The sequence below is a fragment of the Clarias gariepinus genome, chromosome 23, assembly GCF_024256425.1.
Source record: "Clarias gariepinus isolate MV-2021 ecotype Netherlands chromosome 23, CGAR_prim_01v2, whole genome shotgun sequence".
NCBI lineage: Eukaryota > Metazoa > Chordata > Actinopteri > Siluriformes > Clariidae > Clarias > Clarias gariepinus.
In genome coordinates, this window is record NC_071122.1 from 14,182,851 (window position 1) to 14,200,858 (window position 18,008).

The 18,008-nt window shown below is 36.0% G+C and overlaps 1 protein-coding gene across 1 annotated transcript; it reads right to left on the reverse strand.

Annotated features, from left to right (window-relative positions):
• Nucleotides 1-5,298: 5,298 nt before the first annotated feature.
• pmela (premelanosome protein a) lies at nucleotides 5,299-15,722 on the reverse strand. Its single transcript, XM_053484207.1, has 12 exons — nucleotides 15,621-15,722; nucleotides 13,467-13,562; nucleotides 12,911-13,057; nucleotides 11,994-12,134; nucleotides 11,688-11,849; nucleotides 11,281-11,586; nucleotides 10,389-10,880; nucleotides 10,152-10,298; nucleotides 9,634-9,736; nucleotides 7,528-7,730; nucleotides 6,381-6,471; nucleotides 5,299-6,174 (listed from the first exon to the last, which is right to left on the reverse strand). Exons 1-12 carry the CDS (start codon nucleotides 15,673-15,675, stop codon nucleotides 6,021-6,023), a joined length of 2,097 nt encoding a protein of 698 aa, XP_053340182.1. The 5' UTR covers nucleotides 15,676-15,722; the 3' UTR covers nucleotides 5,299-6,020.
• Between the last annotated feature and the right edge of the window lie 2,286 nt (nucleotides 15,723-18,008).

Genomic DNA, 18,008 nt, shown 5'->3' on the forward strand with positions numbered 1-18,008 from the left:
TAAAAAAATGTAATACAATTTGTTTGACTTTTTTGTACACTTTCAAGGGCCGTTAACACATACCACATTTTGGATAGCATTAGGACGTTCATCACCAATACTTTCCCTTTTAGTGTTAAGTTCCTACTCTCCCAGAACCTCAGTCTTTTTTCATTCCTCTAATAGTTTCTTCCCAGATGAGTTTATTTGTTTGTTTTGAATCTTGTCCCATCTGTATTCCCAAAACTTTCATGTCTTCTTTTTGGAGAGTAATATGTTTTGGTAAGGGTTCTGCTTCCCCTATCTTCATGCAGGAACTTTTTTCCAAATTTATCTTTGCCCCTGATATTAATGTGGTATCATCTGCATATTGATATACTGGTTCACACTTTATACAGCTTGCAATTCTTATTCCTTTGATCTCCCTGTCCGCTCTTATCGCTAGACCCAGTGGTTCTGCGACTAGAGTGTACAACAAAGCGGACAGTGGACATCCTTGCCTAATGTACCTTGCGGGCTCAAAGCACTTTGTCAGAAATTTAATGCATTTGACAACAGTTAAAACATATTCATAAAATATTTTTATCCATTTTATAAAATTCTTCCCAAAAACAAATCTTTCAATGACATCATACATATACTGATGTTCAACTCTATCGAAGGCCTTTTCTAAATCTAGGCTGATTAAGTACCCCTTTTGTTTTGTTTCTTACATACATTGTAAAGTGTCTCTGATGCTACACACCGTGTCCGCTATGTCTCGTCCCTCCACTGCGTAAGCTTGGGTGGTGGGCTCTATCCCGGTTGTTCCTGCCTCATGATGTTCCTGTCCTCCATCATCCTGGCATTCACAGCTTATCAGGGCTCTTTGGCAGTCTGTACATCTGGCCGCGGTGCAGTCCTTTGAGTAGTGTCCCTGTTCACAGCACTCTCTGCAGATGAACTTCGGGCAGTCTTTAAGAATGTGTCCATACACAGACGGCAAGTCTTCACCTGCCGACTGTGTATGACCCTAAAATACTGTGGACCTTCCTCTGTTTCAAATTTAGTTCTGTATGGCAGTGACACTACATCTTTGGGAAATCTGACTTTTACATATCTTGTTACGTCCGCGATATCCGTACCTGGATAGTACCGTCTCCTTTATGCTTGTAGAGGTATGACTCCCCACAGGTTCAGTTTTTCAATGATCACCTCATCCTTTAGGTATGCTGGTAGGTGCTAAAAGATACTACCAGGTCACTGTTTAGCAACGGTCTTGCTTCACATGTTTGCCCATTAATCATTAGTCCATTAAAAATCTCGTCTGTTGATTTTCTGTCCATTAGGGTGAGCTCAAATTCTCCATTTTGTCGTGGTCTCAGTGCTAGCAATTTCCCATGACCTACTGTTTCTAAAATTGCTTTAAGCAATTCAGTGACTATTGTTGTTGTTACCACTATAACTGTATTTTCCTTAACATACTCCTTTTTATATTGGTTATTATTTTGCTGGATTTTTAGTTCCCCAACTTCGGCCATTTTGTTTGTTTATTTGTTTTTCAAGTAAACAATAACAGAAGGAAGAAGCTTCCCCAAGCAGACTAGCTGCTGGGGGAGCGTGAAACTAAAGCCCTTAAAGGGATCCTCCAGCCCCATTTTTCATTAAATGTTAATATGATTCTTTAGGGTCCTAAAGAAAAGTTTGTAATATACTTTAATTAAAAATTCTCAATGGTTGTGTAAAAAAAACACTACTTTTACCTGGTAAAAAGTAGCTCTGTTCTAAACAACCTGTTTCAGTACATGCTCCTTTAAATGCTTATGATCTCTGCTGAGCCCGCCCCCTCAATCCACCAATCAGTCCTATATGGTAGAGTGGCCATACGGAAGCCACTCCTTAGTAAAAGGCACATGGCAGCCTGTCTGAAGTTTGCCAAAAGGCACCTGAAGGAATCTCAGACCATGAGCAACAAAGTTCTCAGGTCTGATGAGACTTTCTGTCCACTCTACTATATAGGCCTGATCGGTGGATTGCTGCAGAGATGGTTGCATTTGTGAGCAGCAATATGGTTTCATGCCTAGAAAGAGTACAACGGATGCAGTATTTGCTTTGAGGATGCTCACAGAGAAGTACAAAGAAGGTAACAGGGATTTAGAGAAAGCGTATAACAGGGTGCCGAGAGAGGAGCTGTGGTACTGTACGAGGAAGTTTGGAGTGGCAAAGAAGTATGTTGGAGTGGTGCAGGAAATTTATGAGAGCTGTAAGACAGTGGTGAGATGTGCTGTCTGAGAGGTGAGTCTGCATTAAGGATCAGCTGTTAAACACTCTTATTCCTTTTTGGGGGAAAAACAATGCCAAGTAATGGCAAGCAAAATCCTTTCCTTTGAACATGATTATTACTTGTCAGATACTTTTTAGTAATGATAAAATAAGAAATAAAAAATGCAGACTCTGTGTATAGATAGTTACATTAAATATGAAGCTATAGGCTACAATATAATTTACAAACTAGAAAAACACTACACAATTAAAAAAACTGTCTTTAACAACTCAATAGTTAAGAAAAAATCATATACAGTAAAACCTCGGATTACGAGTAACGCGGTTTACGAGTGTTCTGGAAGACGAGCACAGATTTGTAATAAATTTTGACTTAAAAAACGAGCGTTGTTGTGGTTTACGAGCTCCGAGTATCATGTATAACGCAACGCAAACACTGGCTCTCTCTCTCATCTTTACTGTGTGTAAGTGTTTGAGTGTGTGTGTTATGTGTGTGTGTGTGTGTGTGTGTGTGCGCGTTATTTGACACCACGCAGGTTCGCACATATTCTCTCGTCGTTAGTGTGTCAGTTTTTGAGCGTGTGTGTTGTGTGCGCGCGCGTAATTTAACAGAGGGGGTGCTTCACTCACACACAACCCGCACGGTGTCAAATTAAGCTCGCACACACACACTCAGCAGCGCAGGAGGGAGAAAAACACACACACAGCGCCTGTGCGCAAAAATGGAAACACTTATTGGTCGGGATTTTTAAAAAACTTTTTTTTAAGGTAACATGCAGGTTAATTTGTTTTATTTTTTACTTTATATTGTGTTAATTATTTTTATGTATTTATTTTTTTGGGCTGTGGAACGAATAATTTTAATTTCCATTATTTCTTATGGGAAAATGTCCTTTGATTTATGAGTGTTTTGGAATATGAGCCCGCTTCTGGAACAAATTATGCTCGTAATCCGAGGTTCCACTGTACAAAAATAAATACTTGGTTAATGCAAATGAAAAGAAAATCATTTACTTTGGATATGAAGATTACCTATACACTACAAATGAGAACTTTCCTTTAACAAATAAAAATCTAGCTGAGGTTTGACATACGCAAGCATACACACGTACACATAATGCTTTTAACTCCTGCTTCCTGACTTCTCTTTCCATTTCTCCTGAAACATCTGCCCTTCCAGATCAGAGTGTGTAAATAACGAGTTAATACAAACTCAGTACATTTCATACTTAAGGTATGTTAAGATGAGTACTTTTGTTGTACTTTTTCTCAAGTAGAAATGTAAAGGGAGGACTTTTACTTGAGTAATATTTTTTTCTGGGATGTCTGAACTTTGTCCATCACTGCAATAAGTGCAATACTGCAGTGTTCTAGCAGGCTACTGGCTTACTTATGATGAACGTTTATAATGACATATATAATGATAATGTTTCTTGCCTAAAATGCATATTTGTTAGTGAATGAACGTGACTACCTTATACTGGCATTTAATTGTGTTGTTCATGATAGAAATGAATCATTTAATATGGTTATTCGACTTAATTGAAAACAAAATAACCAATATCTGACTGGCCGAGAAGTGCAATACAAATTAACAAAACGGAAAACAAATTAAAAACCAAATAACAAAACCGGAATTTTTTTATTTGTGAAAAACAGAGTTTTGTTGTTTTGTTTTTGTTATTTTGTTTTCGGATTTGTTAATTTGGTTTTGAATTTATTTTGTTTTGGGTTTTATTTTGTTTTCAGTTTTGTTAATTTGTTTTGCACTTTAGGACCACCGTATATATTGATTGCTTAATCCTGCTTACAAAAATTAGTTTTAGTTGATTGTTAATGAATGTGTATTATACGTAGAGTGCTACATGAGAAGGAAATCGATTTAATGAATCAGGTTGTGCATGACGCACGTGGTGCAGCTTACCTAGGGTAGGATGCTAAGGTATTGAATGTTTAATTTTGATATGTAATGAAAGCAATATTCATTTGTATGATGTTTTTTTTTCCTTTATAGTATTGGAAAAATGACTGTGTGTGCCAGAGAGGGAGAAGCTGTCACCTGTTTGACCCACTATGAGGCGCCGTATAGGGTTTAAATCAAACTTCACTCATGCATACACATATATGAAACACTCACACATACATATATACTACTAACTGCTCAAACAACTACATATGAAATGTAACGCAAGGAGGAAAGTGACGTTGCACAGTGTTCTGAATGGTGGAATTTTGTAGAGTGAAGTTCCCTTATCAGACATTTCCTGCGCAGGGAGTAGGGTGTAGGGTGTAGTAATTTCGATGTACATCAACTTCTTTCTCCCTGATTAGTAGAGTTTCTTAAATAGACTGTTAAAGGACAGTTTAGAAGACAACAAGTGATTTATTTATCACTACAAAAGTGGGTGATATGGAGGGTCAGAACAATGTTTGGATTTCCGATTCAGAGTCCCGTGGGATTCCCTTGAGTTAGTTATTGTTCATATTAGCGAGGGCGAGGAAACACATTTCACAAAACAGTAATTGCTTCTGTTGTAGGATCCGACATATTAGCCACAGATTCCGTGCTTTAGTTTTCTTTTTGCAAATCATCACCTGCGTTTTCTGCCACTGCAATATTCAGAGTTCTGAATACGCCATGTTAGTGAGCAGTGATCATCATTATACTGTCCTACTCCGTCTTCTAAACTGTCCAACAGCAGGCTGTACCAGTACTACCATTCAGGGAGAATGAAGCGAAAAGTCCGTCTACACTGAAATGATTTCCTTTTAAACTGAAATGCCTTCCGGTTACACTGAGAATCTCATAGGTGTATGTGCGCGGAGAATATGTATGTGTGTGCGTTATCGCTGCGAGGTTGCGTGGTCCTTGTGTGTGTGAGTGACCGATCCAGACATGCTACACTGGCTGATGGAGTACATTATGGTGAAAGGAATGTACATTTCATTTTCCTCTTTCACAAATAATCTTAAGCAGAACTTCAATTATGATATCAATTTGTATTTTAATGTCTGGGACCAAAGTAGATAAAATTGCAAAGGAATGACTGGAAAAAGTGTAGAGCACCAAAATGTCTTTATTGCAGGGTAACAGGGCTTCAGGAATAAAGAAAAGCATAGCACCTTAAACATTATTACTGTATTATCAGCTAGGATTTGTGTTTCTCAGAAATGATCTATATCAGATATTTAGCAAAACCATAAAGCCAAACAGTTACTGCATTAGTCATCTTTAATTAACATTGATCAAGATACTGAACATTATCATTTCTTTGTTCATTTCAAGTCAATATTAATATATTAATTTAAACAAATGCATCTAACCTACCTCTAAATTAAGAATGTGTATTAACAATGTGTTGTGATCCAGAATAATGGTACATAAAAGTCTAGTCATTATTCTTCCATTTTCTTGAGAACACAATTTTAACATAATGTGTGGTGGTATGCACGTGTGTGTATTAGTCATGCAGTGATAATCAGGTAAGCCATAACAATTATATAAAAAAAAAAAAAAAAGACCACACAATGTTATTTTTATTGGGTATGCTTTAAAATTTCCCTTGCATTACATTTTAAAGTAGGCAGAATTTTTCTTTTAGCAGTTGTGAATATAACAATAAGGTCAGTGTAATGAAGAAGAAAGACATCTTTTTCACTTTGGAAAAACCTGGCTTAGCAGTATTAACCTAAAATCCTGATATTATAACACCATATTCAACCAAAACATCTTTAGCCACTAACTGAATTATGAAGTGTGTGTGTGTGTGTGTGTGTGTTCACACCACTCCCCCTTGCAGCAAAGGACGCCTCTCTGCAGTGCTCTGTCGGGTCAGAAGGTTCCACACTAACATCGGAACAGACTTAAAACCAGAAATAAACATGACGCCATCTGTTGAGTTGTCTTTGAGTGGACTGTACGCCTTCAGTCGCCTGTGGAAGTGTGTTATTATTAAAAGTTTGAATGAATACCAGGAGAACTAAAAATAAAGAACTGGAGATTATTTAATAACTTTTTGAAATAAATTGCATTTTACAAAAAAAAAATGCAAAATTATTTTACATAGCTCCTTTATAAACATTTTGATAGTGTTTTAAAATAATAATCAGTTCTAGCTTTTTGTGAAGTGGTTACTCACTTGTAAGTTAAAGCGATGGTGCCTAAAACACAGACGAGCACAAGAACGCCGAGAACCGCAGTGGCAGCACCTGCTGTGGAGGAGCCTGAACCTACATTTATAAATGTTGAGAACAATATTGATATTTATTGCCAGATTTATTACAAGAAGTTAGCTAAATCTTTTTAAAATATAGTTGCAGGCAATGATGATGGGCCCAAGTACCCTGCGCCATCGCCACCCCGGGGCACTCCACAACCTGTCTTATTTGAGTGTGTTAAAACCTCGAAAAATGCTGTCATATTTGTGTGTGTGTGACGAGTTAATGTGTTCGTGCATGTTTGTGTGTTGTGGTGTATGTCCATGTGTTAACATTTGTGATGTGTGTGTTAGTATGTGTTTGTGAGACATGTGACTTGTTTGTGTGTGTTAACATTTGTGATGTGTATGTGTGTAGAATAAGCTGCAGATGCTGAAAGAAAAGCATTACACTATGATGTTAATCAATGTGATGTCACTTAATGTGATGTCACTAAATATAATGGCAAGCAATATAATGCCACACAGAAAGTTCTTAATGATTTTTCAGTGCAAGTTTAAGACATTATCACGGCTGACCTGTTTGAGATATTAAAAATTCCCCTGCAATTTTGCATCCTTAATGTTTTTTGATAACATCAGCCTGGTTTGGTGACGACCGTAATTCCCTAGGAGGAGTATATAAAAATCTATCGGGTGTGTTTTTGCGAACAACCCAAAATAACCGGCCTCCTGTTGAGAGGTCCAATTTTCATGAGTTTTTGAGCATGTTAAGACCCCTAAAAAGTCCAAAAGGGTGGGAAAAAAATCCTTAGGAAAACAAGAGGGTCCTGCGCACCCCATAGTGCTTGGGGCCTAACTAAACTCGTACAAAACAAATTTATTGTATGTGTTATGGAAGGTCAAATGTACTTTTAATAAAAAATAAAAAAACACTACGAATGAAAATCATTCGTGGAGATGCAATTTTGTCTTATGGAGTTACAAACTGTACAGGAAAGGTTTTATGACAAAGAAAGTGTCCTATACCTTTATCTGATGTCTAACTTTTTTTTCACAAAATGCAATAAATACATCCAGTACATGTTTAGTTAAAAGATGATGTACAGTATATTTTACTGATCCTTACCCACAGTGAGACTGAGCCTTGCACTGGCTACAGCAAAACTGACATCATTAGTCAGAGACACGTTAATGCAGAAGGTTCCAGAATCATTAAAGAAACGACGGAGGACCATCTGGCACTCAGTCGGGGTCACAGTGTTACACTCTGTCTGCACAGGATTGATGCAGTCTGAGTCCATCACCATGGTACAAACTTCACTTGGCAAGCTGAAACCACACAGGACACAAACATTTAGCACACTATAATTAAATTCTGGGTTTCTGGTCTCCTTCCACAGGGCTTACACAAAACCTTAACTAGGAAGTGAAATTAATCAGTAAAAGTATGCTGACTGTAGGTCATTTTTATTGAATATTTCTCATTGTCAGACAATTTTCAAAGAAATATAAGGTTGTTCAGCTTGTTTTTAAATGCTTTTATCAATTTTAGGCTGTAAATTTTGTCATTCTGATAAATTTGTTTCTTTCTAATAACAAATGCCGAAAAATGTATACTGTGTTTAAAAAGTAGCAACTAAAAAGCTAGAGAAAATTTCTAGCCTGAAGATCCTGGATAATTATTCTTGGCCCTCAAATTCATGCCTTAAGCCTAATAAAAAAAAAAAAAAGCTTTAATTTTTTTAAAGCTGTTTGGTGAAGTTAATACATTTTTTTTTTTTTAGGTTTTACTAGGCTGATCATCCTGAGGTTTGCAGTCAAAGTTCCTAGGTTTAGATTTGGCTTTTTTGTAAATTTTATTAATTAAACATTCTTGTCCTAAAGTTCGCAAAAGTTTATACTGAACTAATAGCTTCTCATTCCCTCACAGTTTTATTTCCTCTCCCACTAGCCACTGGGTGGTTAAAATAAATGCTCTGGTTTTGTTGTACAAATTGAAAATTTTTGGTGAAAGGATATAGGACAAATGTATTGAGAAAAAAAGTGAAATTTACTGTTTTAATGACACTCAAATGTTTAAATAATGACAATAAAGATAAGTATAATTTGTTATTTTATGTAATGGAATTGTTATACAACAATCAGTATTTAGTCTGAAGTCAAATTCATTCTTCAAAACCTGCTGAATCCAACTTGGCATATAGTCAAAAAGATGATGTACAGTCACAGAATTTACTACAGAAGTTTTCAATTAACCTAAGAACTCCCTCGTTTTTGTGATTTTTCTGCCGAAGTGCACACCTTTGGTTTAGAAAAATAAAAGCCTTGTCACATAGTCACGTTTTAAAGTTAGTACCCCATCTTTTTATTTAAAAATGTTTTTTGTGTAAAATCATAAGCCATCTGATCTTAGCGGATTTTAGTATTAGACGAATACTGTACAACCTTAAATGAATGGCAACATACTGTATACCCTTATCAGTATTATTTATTTAACAAAAATGAAGCCAAAAAGAAAAATCGGAAATCATTTCCCGTAAGGCTTTATCAGTCTTTCACATGGTTTCGGACCATTTGGCCTTACAATAGCTCCAGCCTATTGAGGCTTTTGGCCATTAGTTTATGAGTAACCTTTTTCACTGTAGAACACTAAGCTCCAAATTGTTTAGAAATGGGTTTATAACCATTTCCAGATTAATGTGCAGAAAAAAATTCTTCTCTAAGAAGAAAAAGAATGGTCTAAGACCATTGCTTATGGCTTTTCTTTTTGCCATTGTGTTAACACACACCTAAATGCTCCAGAACACGTGCCAAACTATCTGCTTTTATAGAGGTCTGAACACCTGCTGCTGATGAGTTAATCAAGGGCTTATGATTAGCAGCATCTAGCTGCAAATTACCCCCTTTAAATCCTGTGGTAGCAATAATTATTATCCACATGTTTTTTTTTATTATTATTTTGGCTTTACAGTGAAAAAAAAGTTATTCTGAGGTTGTCTCTGCCTAATCCTAAAACTTACAAAAAAACAATATAGAATTAAAAGAAGGGTTACTAACTTTTAGATACTTGTTCCATCCATTGGCTGAGCCGGCTAATTCTAAAGCACAACTCTTCAGCCAGATAGGCGAGAACTAATTAGTGAAAAGACCTGTTTTGTGCACAGGGAGAATTATAATATGTTGTCTTAACATATGAGCCAATACTGCAGTACACATAAAATTTCTTCCTGACCTTCCTTGGCAGGTGACGGTGAGATCCACGGCATTCTGCTCAATGTTGGTCGCCAAAACTTCAACATTACTCATCTCCACAATCTCCACACTCTCAATTCCCTCTGTGGAAAGACAAACACATATTTATTACATTGTACAATATGTAAGATAGTACAATATGTTAATTATTTTCTTAGAATCATTTGACAGAACTCAGAATTGCCTAAAAGATTAAATAATTCCTAGGACTTAAACTATGTAAGAGTAACACATATTATCTGTGAAGAAAAATGAATAATATAGTCATTGTGCTTTGCTGGTACAGTGCTTACAATTACATTCATTAAATTTATTTTTCTTTTTTAATTTAGCATCAGTAGCATTTCTATCCTTGGTCAAGACAAAAAATAACAAATAGCAGAACATGTCAAACTTAACACAGATAACACTTAGATAACATAGCATATGATATTTTTGCATATTGGCAAAATGTTGTAATTTTATTGGTACCCTGTACATGCAAACGTTTATACTTACGGACAATATCCAAAGTGGAGGAGAAAGAGCCGAGGCGGTAAATCATACAGTTTCCGTCCGCTGGGATTTCTGGAGCTTGTCTTTTTGCAATAATCAGAGCAGCTGGTGTTTGTTCTGTTCCTTCGGAAACTATCTCATTCTGGGTTACTGGAGATGTGGTGGGTATAACAGCACAGGCAAATAAATAGCAAAGTCTTGACATATTCCTTTAAAGAACAATCAATAAGACATCCTCACCTGTAGCAGAGTCAGTCACAGAGACAGCAGCTTCATTTACAGTTTCCACAATCTCACCCTCAGCAACTGGTAATATAGATGGCACTGGCTGAGCAACTGTAGCATCTGTGGCCACAATAGTAACAATTACATCACCAGCAGGTGCTACGGTCTGTGTCTCTCCATCGGCAGCAACTGCAGCTTCCAGATCTGTGGCATCGGTGATTCCACCCTCTTCAAGTGGGGTAACAGATGCTGCACCATCACCAACTGTAATGTCCTCTGTCTCTACAACACCATCTGTAACTGTTTCATCAGTGGCTGAAATATCAGAAACTTCATTTTCAGCAGCAATTATGTCCTCTTGATCATCAGTCGTATCTGCTGCTAAGTCATTAATTGCTGCCGGAACAGCAGAAGCTACGCTTTCTTGTTCGAGTACAGGCTGAGGAGAGGCGGCCATATTGGTGTTTTGTGCAGCTGGAGCATCTGATGCTATTATCACTGCTTGGTCTGTGGAAAAGGTTTTAATATTAATGTGTAATATTAGTCATAAGTTCTTTGTCATAATTTCCTTACATATTTGAGAAAAAAAAGTTGATGGGCTTAATTTGCAAATATGCATTTAGATTGTCCACATGAAAGAAATAAAGTCTCTACAAGCAACAAGCTAGATAGCCTACACTTTGCACCCATACGTCCAAGGTGTGAAACAAAAAAGTGTTCCTACTTTAACTACTTACAGCATATGGTAAGTATTAGTATGAATGGTGCCATTTTGAGATCTCTTTTTTAACTAGAAAGTGAATTTTACTGTTATGTTTTAACAATACAAGCCTTACAGTATGTCAAGCCTTCGGGCAATAAGGCCACTCGTCCTGCAACAATACCAGTATTGCTTTATAAAACTTACCAGTAGTTACGGGCACACCAGCGGTTGGATTTGGAACACAGACAATTGGGATGGCAGCCATCAGTATAAGCTGTGGTCTAAATGAGCCGATTGAAAGGTAAGTATGTGTAACTGAAGGCTGACGGGAGATAAGTGTCCCAGTGTTGTCCCCGAAGTCCCAAGTAAAGGTGATGTCAGACCCACTAAGGTACTGGCTGGGGTCATGGACATCAACAGTGAAGGTTACAGGTCGGTTCTGGATAAGGCTCTGGTCTTCCTGGTTGACATCACCAGTCTGGGACAGAGTCACTGTGAATGGAATCTGATCTAAAGAATAAAACAATAGAAAGCTTAGATTTTAAATTGCCTAAATATATTTGTAAAAAATGGTTGTTTATTTTATCACACAAACACGTATACTCACACACCTGTGATAGAGAACTGTGAGGATGCATATCCAAGAGGAATGAACCTGTTCTTTCCCCGACAATGATAAATAACCACCTCCATGGTATAAGACCCCAATTTTACATTGTCTGTTCCAATAATGAGTGCAGAGGAAGGACCACCAGCCACTTGCCAATATCGACCTTTCGAAAGCACAGTTTGTTTAATATAATCCTGCATTTTAATCATGCAAGTTTTATGATTAAACTATATAAACTGATAGAACAAATCATTTAATTTCATAAATATAAAATATTTAAAAATCAACTGAATTATGCTCGTCTTACCCCAAGTCTTCCACACAAAGATGAAGCGAGGTTTTCTAGCCGATGTTGTAGTGAATGGTGTACCATCAGGAAAAAACCCTGTCCATTGCTGGGAAGTGTTGAATTCTGGGTAAACATGTTCACCCTTTGTGTACTGGGTTCCTGAAAGCAGATGTAATAGGGTAATAGAGATTGTTATGGCTATATCTTGAGGTTAATATTTTAGTCACTGAAGCAGGAAAGATATTGCAATAATATCTTTCTGGTGATATAAATGGATTAATTTGCATACAGTAACTGTGTACTGTACTATGAATACAATTTCCCTAAACAATATATTTTATATTGAATTAAATGTTGTTGGTCTTTCGGCTGCTTTCATCGAGGGGTTGCCACAGCAGGCCATCCCATGTTATCCGGGCTTGGGGTCGGCACTGCATCCCCTGTGGTGGGTGAGAATTGAACCCAGGCCTTGCTGGTATATTTGCTCCACGCTATGTGAGAGAGGTTTATTTATTTTTATATTTTTTTTATCAGCACCCTAATAGTGACAGCTGTCCTCAACACTAAACAAAGAGTCACATACAGTATTCGGTCTCTATGTCCCAGTACATAGAGGCAAAAATAATATATAAAAGTCTTTAAACCACCTATATATGGCTACAGTTTGCCTTGAAATAACTTAAAAATTGCTACAATGTGAACACCATAAGTCATATTAAACTCTGGGAAACTTCCTAACTTCCTAAATCTTCTAGGATTTTAATATTGTTTCAGTTTGGGATCAAATTCAGCAACGTAGAATGCTGTTTGTCAGTTGAGTGGCAAGTATCTGAATGGAGATTTGAATGGAATGCCTAAAATAATAGAAACACATAAAAAAGAAATCATTTATTAAAATGGATTAGAAAAAGACTGTATTTGTTGTGAATGCTAACCATTAACAGTGCAGTTCTGGCTCCACACCACTGTCCCGTTTGGCAGCACCGTCTGATTCCCGGGTGGAAGAACGTTAACATTAAATGTTATTTTTGCTCCATTTAGGGTTGGGCCATCATTCTTGATGTCAAATGTTACCTGTCCACCTGTAAGAAATATTTGTGTGATTATTTTTGGCTTAACTTAAACTAACTAAAACTTTTGAACGGTAGTGTGTATATATATATACGTGTATATATACACATATATATATATTGTGTATATATATATATATATATATATATATATATATATATATATATATATATATATATAGCGTAGATTCTGTATGTGTGACAAATCAAGATATCACCAGCAGTACGTTGCAAATGTTCTCAATGATCTGATCTATATTTTGTATTTGCAACCAAATATAGATTATATCTATGAGAACATACTGTATGTGTATATTTAAATATGAATTTGCAGAACGTTTTATAAAATAGAAAAAAAAGAATTATGGAGTATTATTCTAATATATCATATACAATAAATATAATGTGTTGGATCCTGTACCTTTCCAGCAGTCCCTGAATCTGGGGTCTCCATCCCTCCACTTTGGGTACATTCGTGAATTCCATGAACGGTATTGGATAAAATGGCTTCTGGCCCCTGAAGGAAAAATAATAATGTGACATTTTGTTGCAGCAAAATTGGGATGAGATTTTATCCTTAAAATGCATTTTAATCCAATGCTAGAATGTGTTATTTGTGTATATAAGTTTTTATAGCATAGTGCTTACATTAACAAACATCCAGGTAAGGTATTTATGCTTGAATAGTGACCATAGCTACCTTAATCACTGCAGATTTGTTTATGGTTATAAAAAAGACAAAATTGGTACATATTCATGCTTTACATTACTACTTTTGAATAGAGCTATGGAAATGTAAGATGGGGTGAAACAAAAATGTCCCTGTCCATTTTTTTATTGTGTTTTCATCATCACCTTTTCAAATCCATCCAATCTTGGGGGTCTAGAGCCTAATTAAGTGCTCCTTTTGCCTGTTTAAAAAATAATTTAGTTTTTTCTTCCCCTGTTAATTAGATTGACACTAGTAAATCATGAATGCATACAGGAAAAGGCAGTTGTAATATCTCATTCAGTAAAATTCAGTTGCGGTAGTTGATGCAGACGATGCTGCAGTATAGTTCCACATGCTTGGAGTGAGCATACACCATTCAGCCATAACTTCAACACTAACAACTGCTGGTAGGAACATGAATACCCAAGGCTTATCCATGCCGGTGCAGACCAAAAGGTTGGCACATCCGGTTCAAATTCCAAAGAAAAGCCACTACTGTATATAAAAGCACTAGAGAACCCAGTGAGAGAACCCAGTACACCACAGCACACCACGATTGGGGCAAAGACCCCAGACTGCTGGACAAACAAATCTAATCCATCGAAGCCCCATCCTGCAACTCACATCACACAAAGGATACACTTTGTATATACTATATTCAATATTCTGGTGCCAGACACCACAACGCACTCCCAGAGAAGGCAGCTCTCAGAGGCCAAAGCTGCCCCCGTGGCAGAAGGGAAACCCAAAACCTAGGAGGTTTTAATTTTAATGGTAATTATGTTATGGCTGATCAGTGCAAATAAGCTCTACCCAGCTATTGGGGAGGGGGGGGGCATCATTAATGATTATAAATGAATAGTAAATATCTATTATCTATAAAAAAAACATAATAAATAATATTTATTAACTTGTTTAATGCATATGATTTTAAATCAATGATAAATGTAGCCGCTGCATATTTCTTTGGTTCCAGAACCACTTTTTTTCAAATGCAAGCATGACAGATTGATTTAAAGAAATTATATGTTGTACCTGATTATCTAAGGAAGTGGATGAAAGATGAATGTGGTTTTTAATGTCTATATTTTTTGCTAACTTTTACTCACCTTTATTTTTAGTATTAAAAAATCTGGATCTCAAGTAATTTGCTTAAAAATACTGTACATGAGCGCATATTCGTTGTCGCAGAAATAAAGCATTCTTATGAGAAAAGGAGATTATTCAGACAGTAAAGAGTTGAAAAGTGAGAGAGGGATGAAAGAGCTGCAGTAGCTAAAGGGGTAACACTGTGTTCCAGGCAGTGAGAGTCACAAGTCTTGTCCAATCCTTTTCCATCCTTCTCATGTGATTCTCAGCTGAGGGATTATTTTCATAATCCTAACTTTAGGAATATGGAAAAGCCTTAAAGCTGAAATATGTTGTGTGTGTGTGTGTGTACCTTGCAGGACAAGAAACTGTTGTTTTACTAAATTCTGCTGCAGTTTTATATAATCACTATCCTCTATCTATCTATCTATCTATCTATCTATCTATCTATCTATCTATCTATCTATGTTAGTGCAGAAGTTTATAGTACTGCAACTGACAAAAAATAAATATTAAATAATTAAGGTAATTGTTAATGTCATTGTCTTGAGACTTTGTTTAAATGCTGCATATAATAGCTGATTAGCAGATGTTTGGATTAATAAGAAATATTATAAAAAGACTGAAATGTTATTTCACATATTTTGGTCATTGTTGTAGCTCTTGTCAATTGCCTAATCTGTTTATTTGTTTACATGCAGTTCCATAATATAAAAATAGAGATTTAATCACCTCAAAATAACAAATAAATTGTATATAAATTTGGATACTTACTTGTAATTGCAGCCAAAGAGAGGGTCAAACCCAGGACTATAAAAGCTGTTCTCATCTTCCCCCACCAAACAGGTTCAGTTCTTAACGGTTCCTGAAACTTAGCCCAAGTCAAGAACTTTAAGGAGTGCCAAACCTTTTTTAAATGAGCCTGAGCCTTTTTAATCAGTCCAAACTCCTGACTCTGACATCATGCCCTGCATTATAAAAGGAGGCTCCTCCCAAGGCCCAAGCACTAATTGTGGTAGGATCCAGCTAATCGCAAATTTGATATCAGAAAAGCCTCTAAATCAATAGCAGGAGGTGTTAAGACCGGATTGGATCAAGTTTGACCAAGGAATTAAATAGGCAGTAAAAATAAGAATGAAAGGATCTAGCAGGAATAGTGTAATTTGGCTGCCTGGCCTGATGGAAATAAGTATTTAGCTCCTTTTTGGATGTTTTTTTTATATAATTGTGGGGCATATATGTATCCACTTACTTATATTACATAATATACATAATACTACTATTAAACTATCTTAATTTGAATACAAATATTACATAATATGTTTTGACTTTTAACTAAAATAAGAAAAACTATAAACAAAAATATGCATACGTAAACATATGTTTAAAAACAATGTATAGGAAAAAGTCTTTAGGCACAATATTAAAATAATTAAGTTGTACATATAAAACACTTAAATTGCATAAAAGCATCCACTGTACATAAAAAACATAAAGTCATAGCAAATATATATATCGCTGTCAAAACATGTCTAAAAGTACTATTTTAAAATTGTATGCTCTTTTTAGACAAAAATATATAATTTAGCATGTCATGAAGAAAGATGGCACATATTGGAAGAAGACTTTAGTTTTTTTGGCCAAAAAAGTGAATCAGGGAAGAAGATACATACATTTTAAGAAAAAAAATACTATAAAAAAAATACAACTAAAATCACCCAAGAAGGCCCTTCATGGCCTAGCCAAGCTCCTGCATTGAAAATGTATGAATGATTTAAAAAAAAAAAAAATATATAAACTGCTACAAAAAAAAGCACGTCGTTTTTTTTACCTTAGATGCCTCAAATGGATAATTTTTGCCAATAATTGCCAATAATAACTTTGCAAACATATTTCATCTTCCGATAAATAAATACACTTTATTCATACTCTACCATTTTAGAAGTTGCAAAGGCAAAAGGCAAAGAAAACAACAAAGGAGATTGGTGAAATTGTTGGAAATATCATGGGATATTGGTGAACTGTCAACTTACAGTAGCAAAATAAATGTGGTCACAAAAGAATTATGAATAACTGTTATAGGAAATCACTTACTGTGTAAAAGTTACATTTACACCAGACCTGAACAGAGATGAAATCCTGTGGCAGGACTTTAACAGAGCTGTGCATAAGTGAATGTCTCAATGGACTTAAGCAAAAAGAAGAATGGACCAAAAAGTTATTGCTGCTAAAGGCGAATCAACAAGCTACTGAATAATGGGATGTACTTAGTATTGCCCACATGATTTATTATTTTTTTGCCTTCATTTTTGTAAAATAAATAATAGCACGGTAAAAAAAAAACTATTTGTTGTATGTCTGAGGTTGTATTTCCCTTATACTAAAAATTGCTATGATCAGATGATTTTTATGTTTTTTACACAATTTTTTTTATAACATAGGGGGCACTAACTTTACACATGACTGTAAAAATCACAGTTGTTTTCAATAGTGAAAGTATGAGTATTTCCACATGCACAATGTGATGAGAACTCACAGTATTGGCATGAAACAGACTAAACTGCCACTTGTTAGTGAGGCTAATCAGAAAAAAGGCTTCAGTTTGCTATAGAGTATAAAGATTGGTCTTGGAGCAAAAGACAAAGATCATGTGGTCTGATGAGTTCAGAATGACCCTATTCTTGAGCGATGGGTGTGTCAGTGTATGAAGGGAAGCGCATGAAACAATCAAACATAACATCAGTCATAGTGGACACTGTACAAGCCTTTGGAGGTAGATAGGGTACATATTTCAAAGTTTGTCAAAAGACATAGTGTGTGAACATTTAAAGTGAATATACTGGTTGTTCAACAAGGTGCATAAACAAGCTTCAGTTAGTCCAGAATGCAGCAGCGAGAGTCCTCACTCGAACTAGAAGATACGACCACATCACCCCTATCTTATCCACATTGTATTGGCTTCCTGTGAAATTTCGCATCAATTTTAAAATACTACTATTGACTTATAAATCATTAAATGGTTTTGCGCCGCAGTATTTGAGTGAACTGCTAGTGTCTTACGATCTGTCACACCTACTTCGATCAAAGGATGCAGGCTGCTTGTCAGTACCATGTATTATGAAAACTACAGCTGGAGGCAGAGCTTTTTCTTACAAAGCCCCA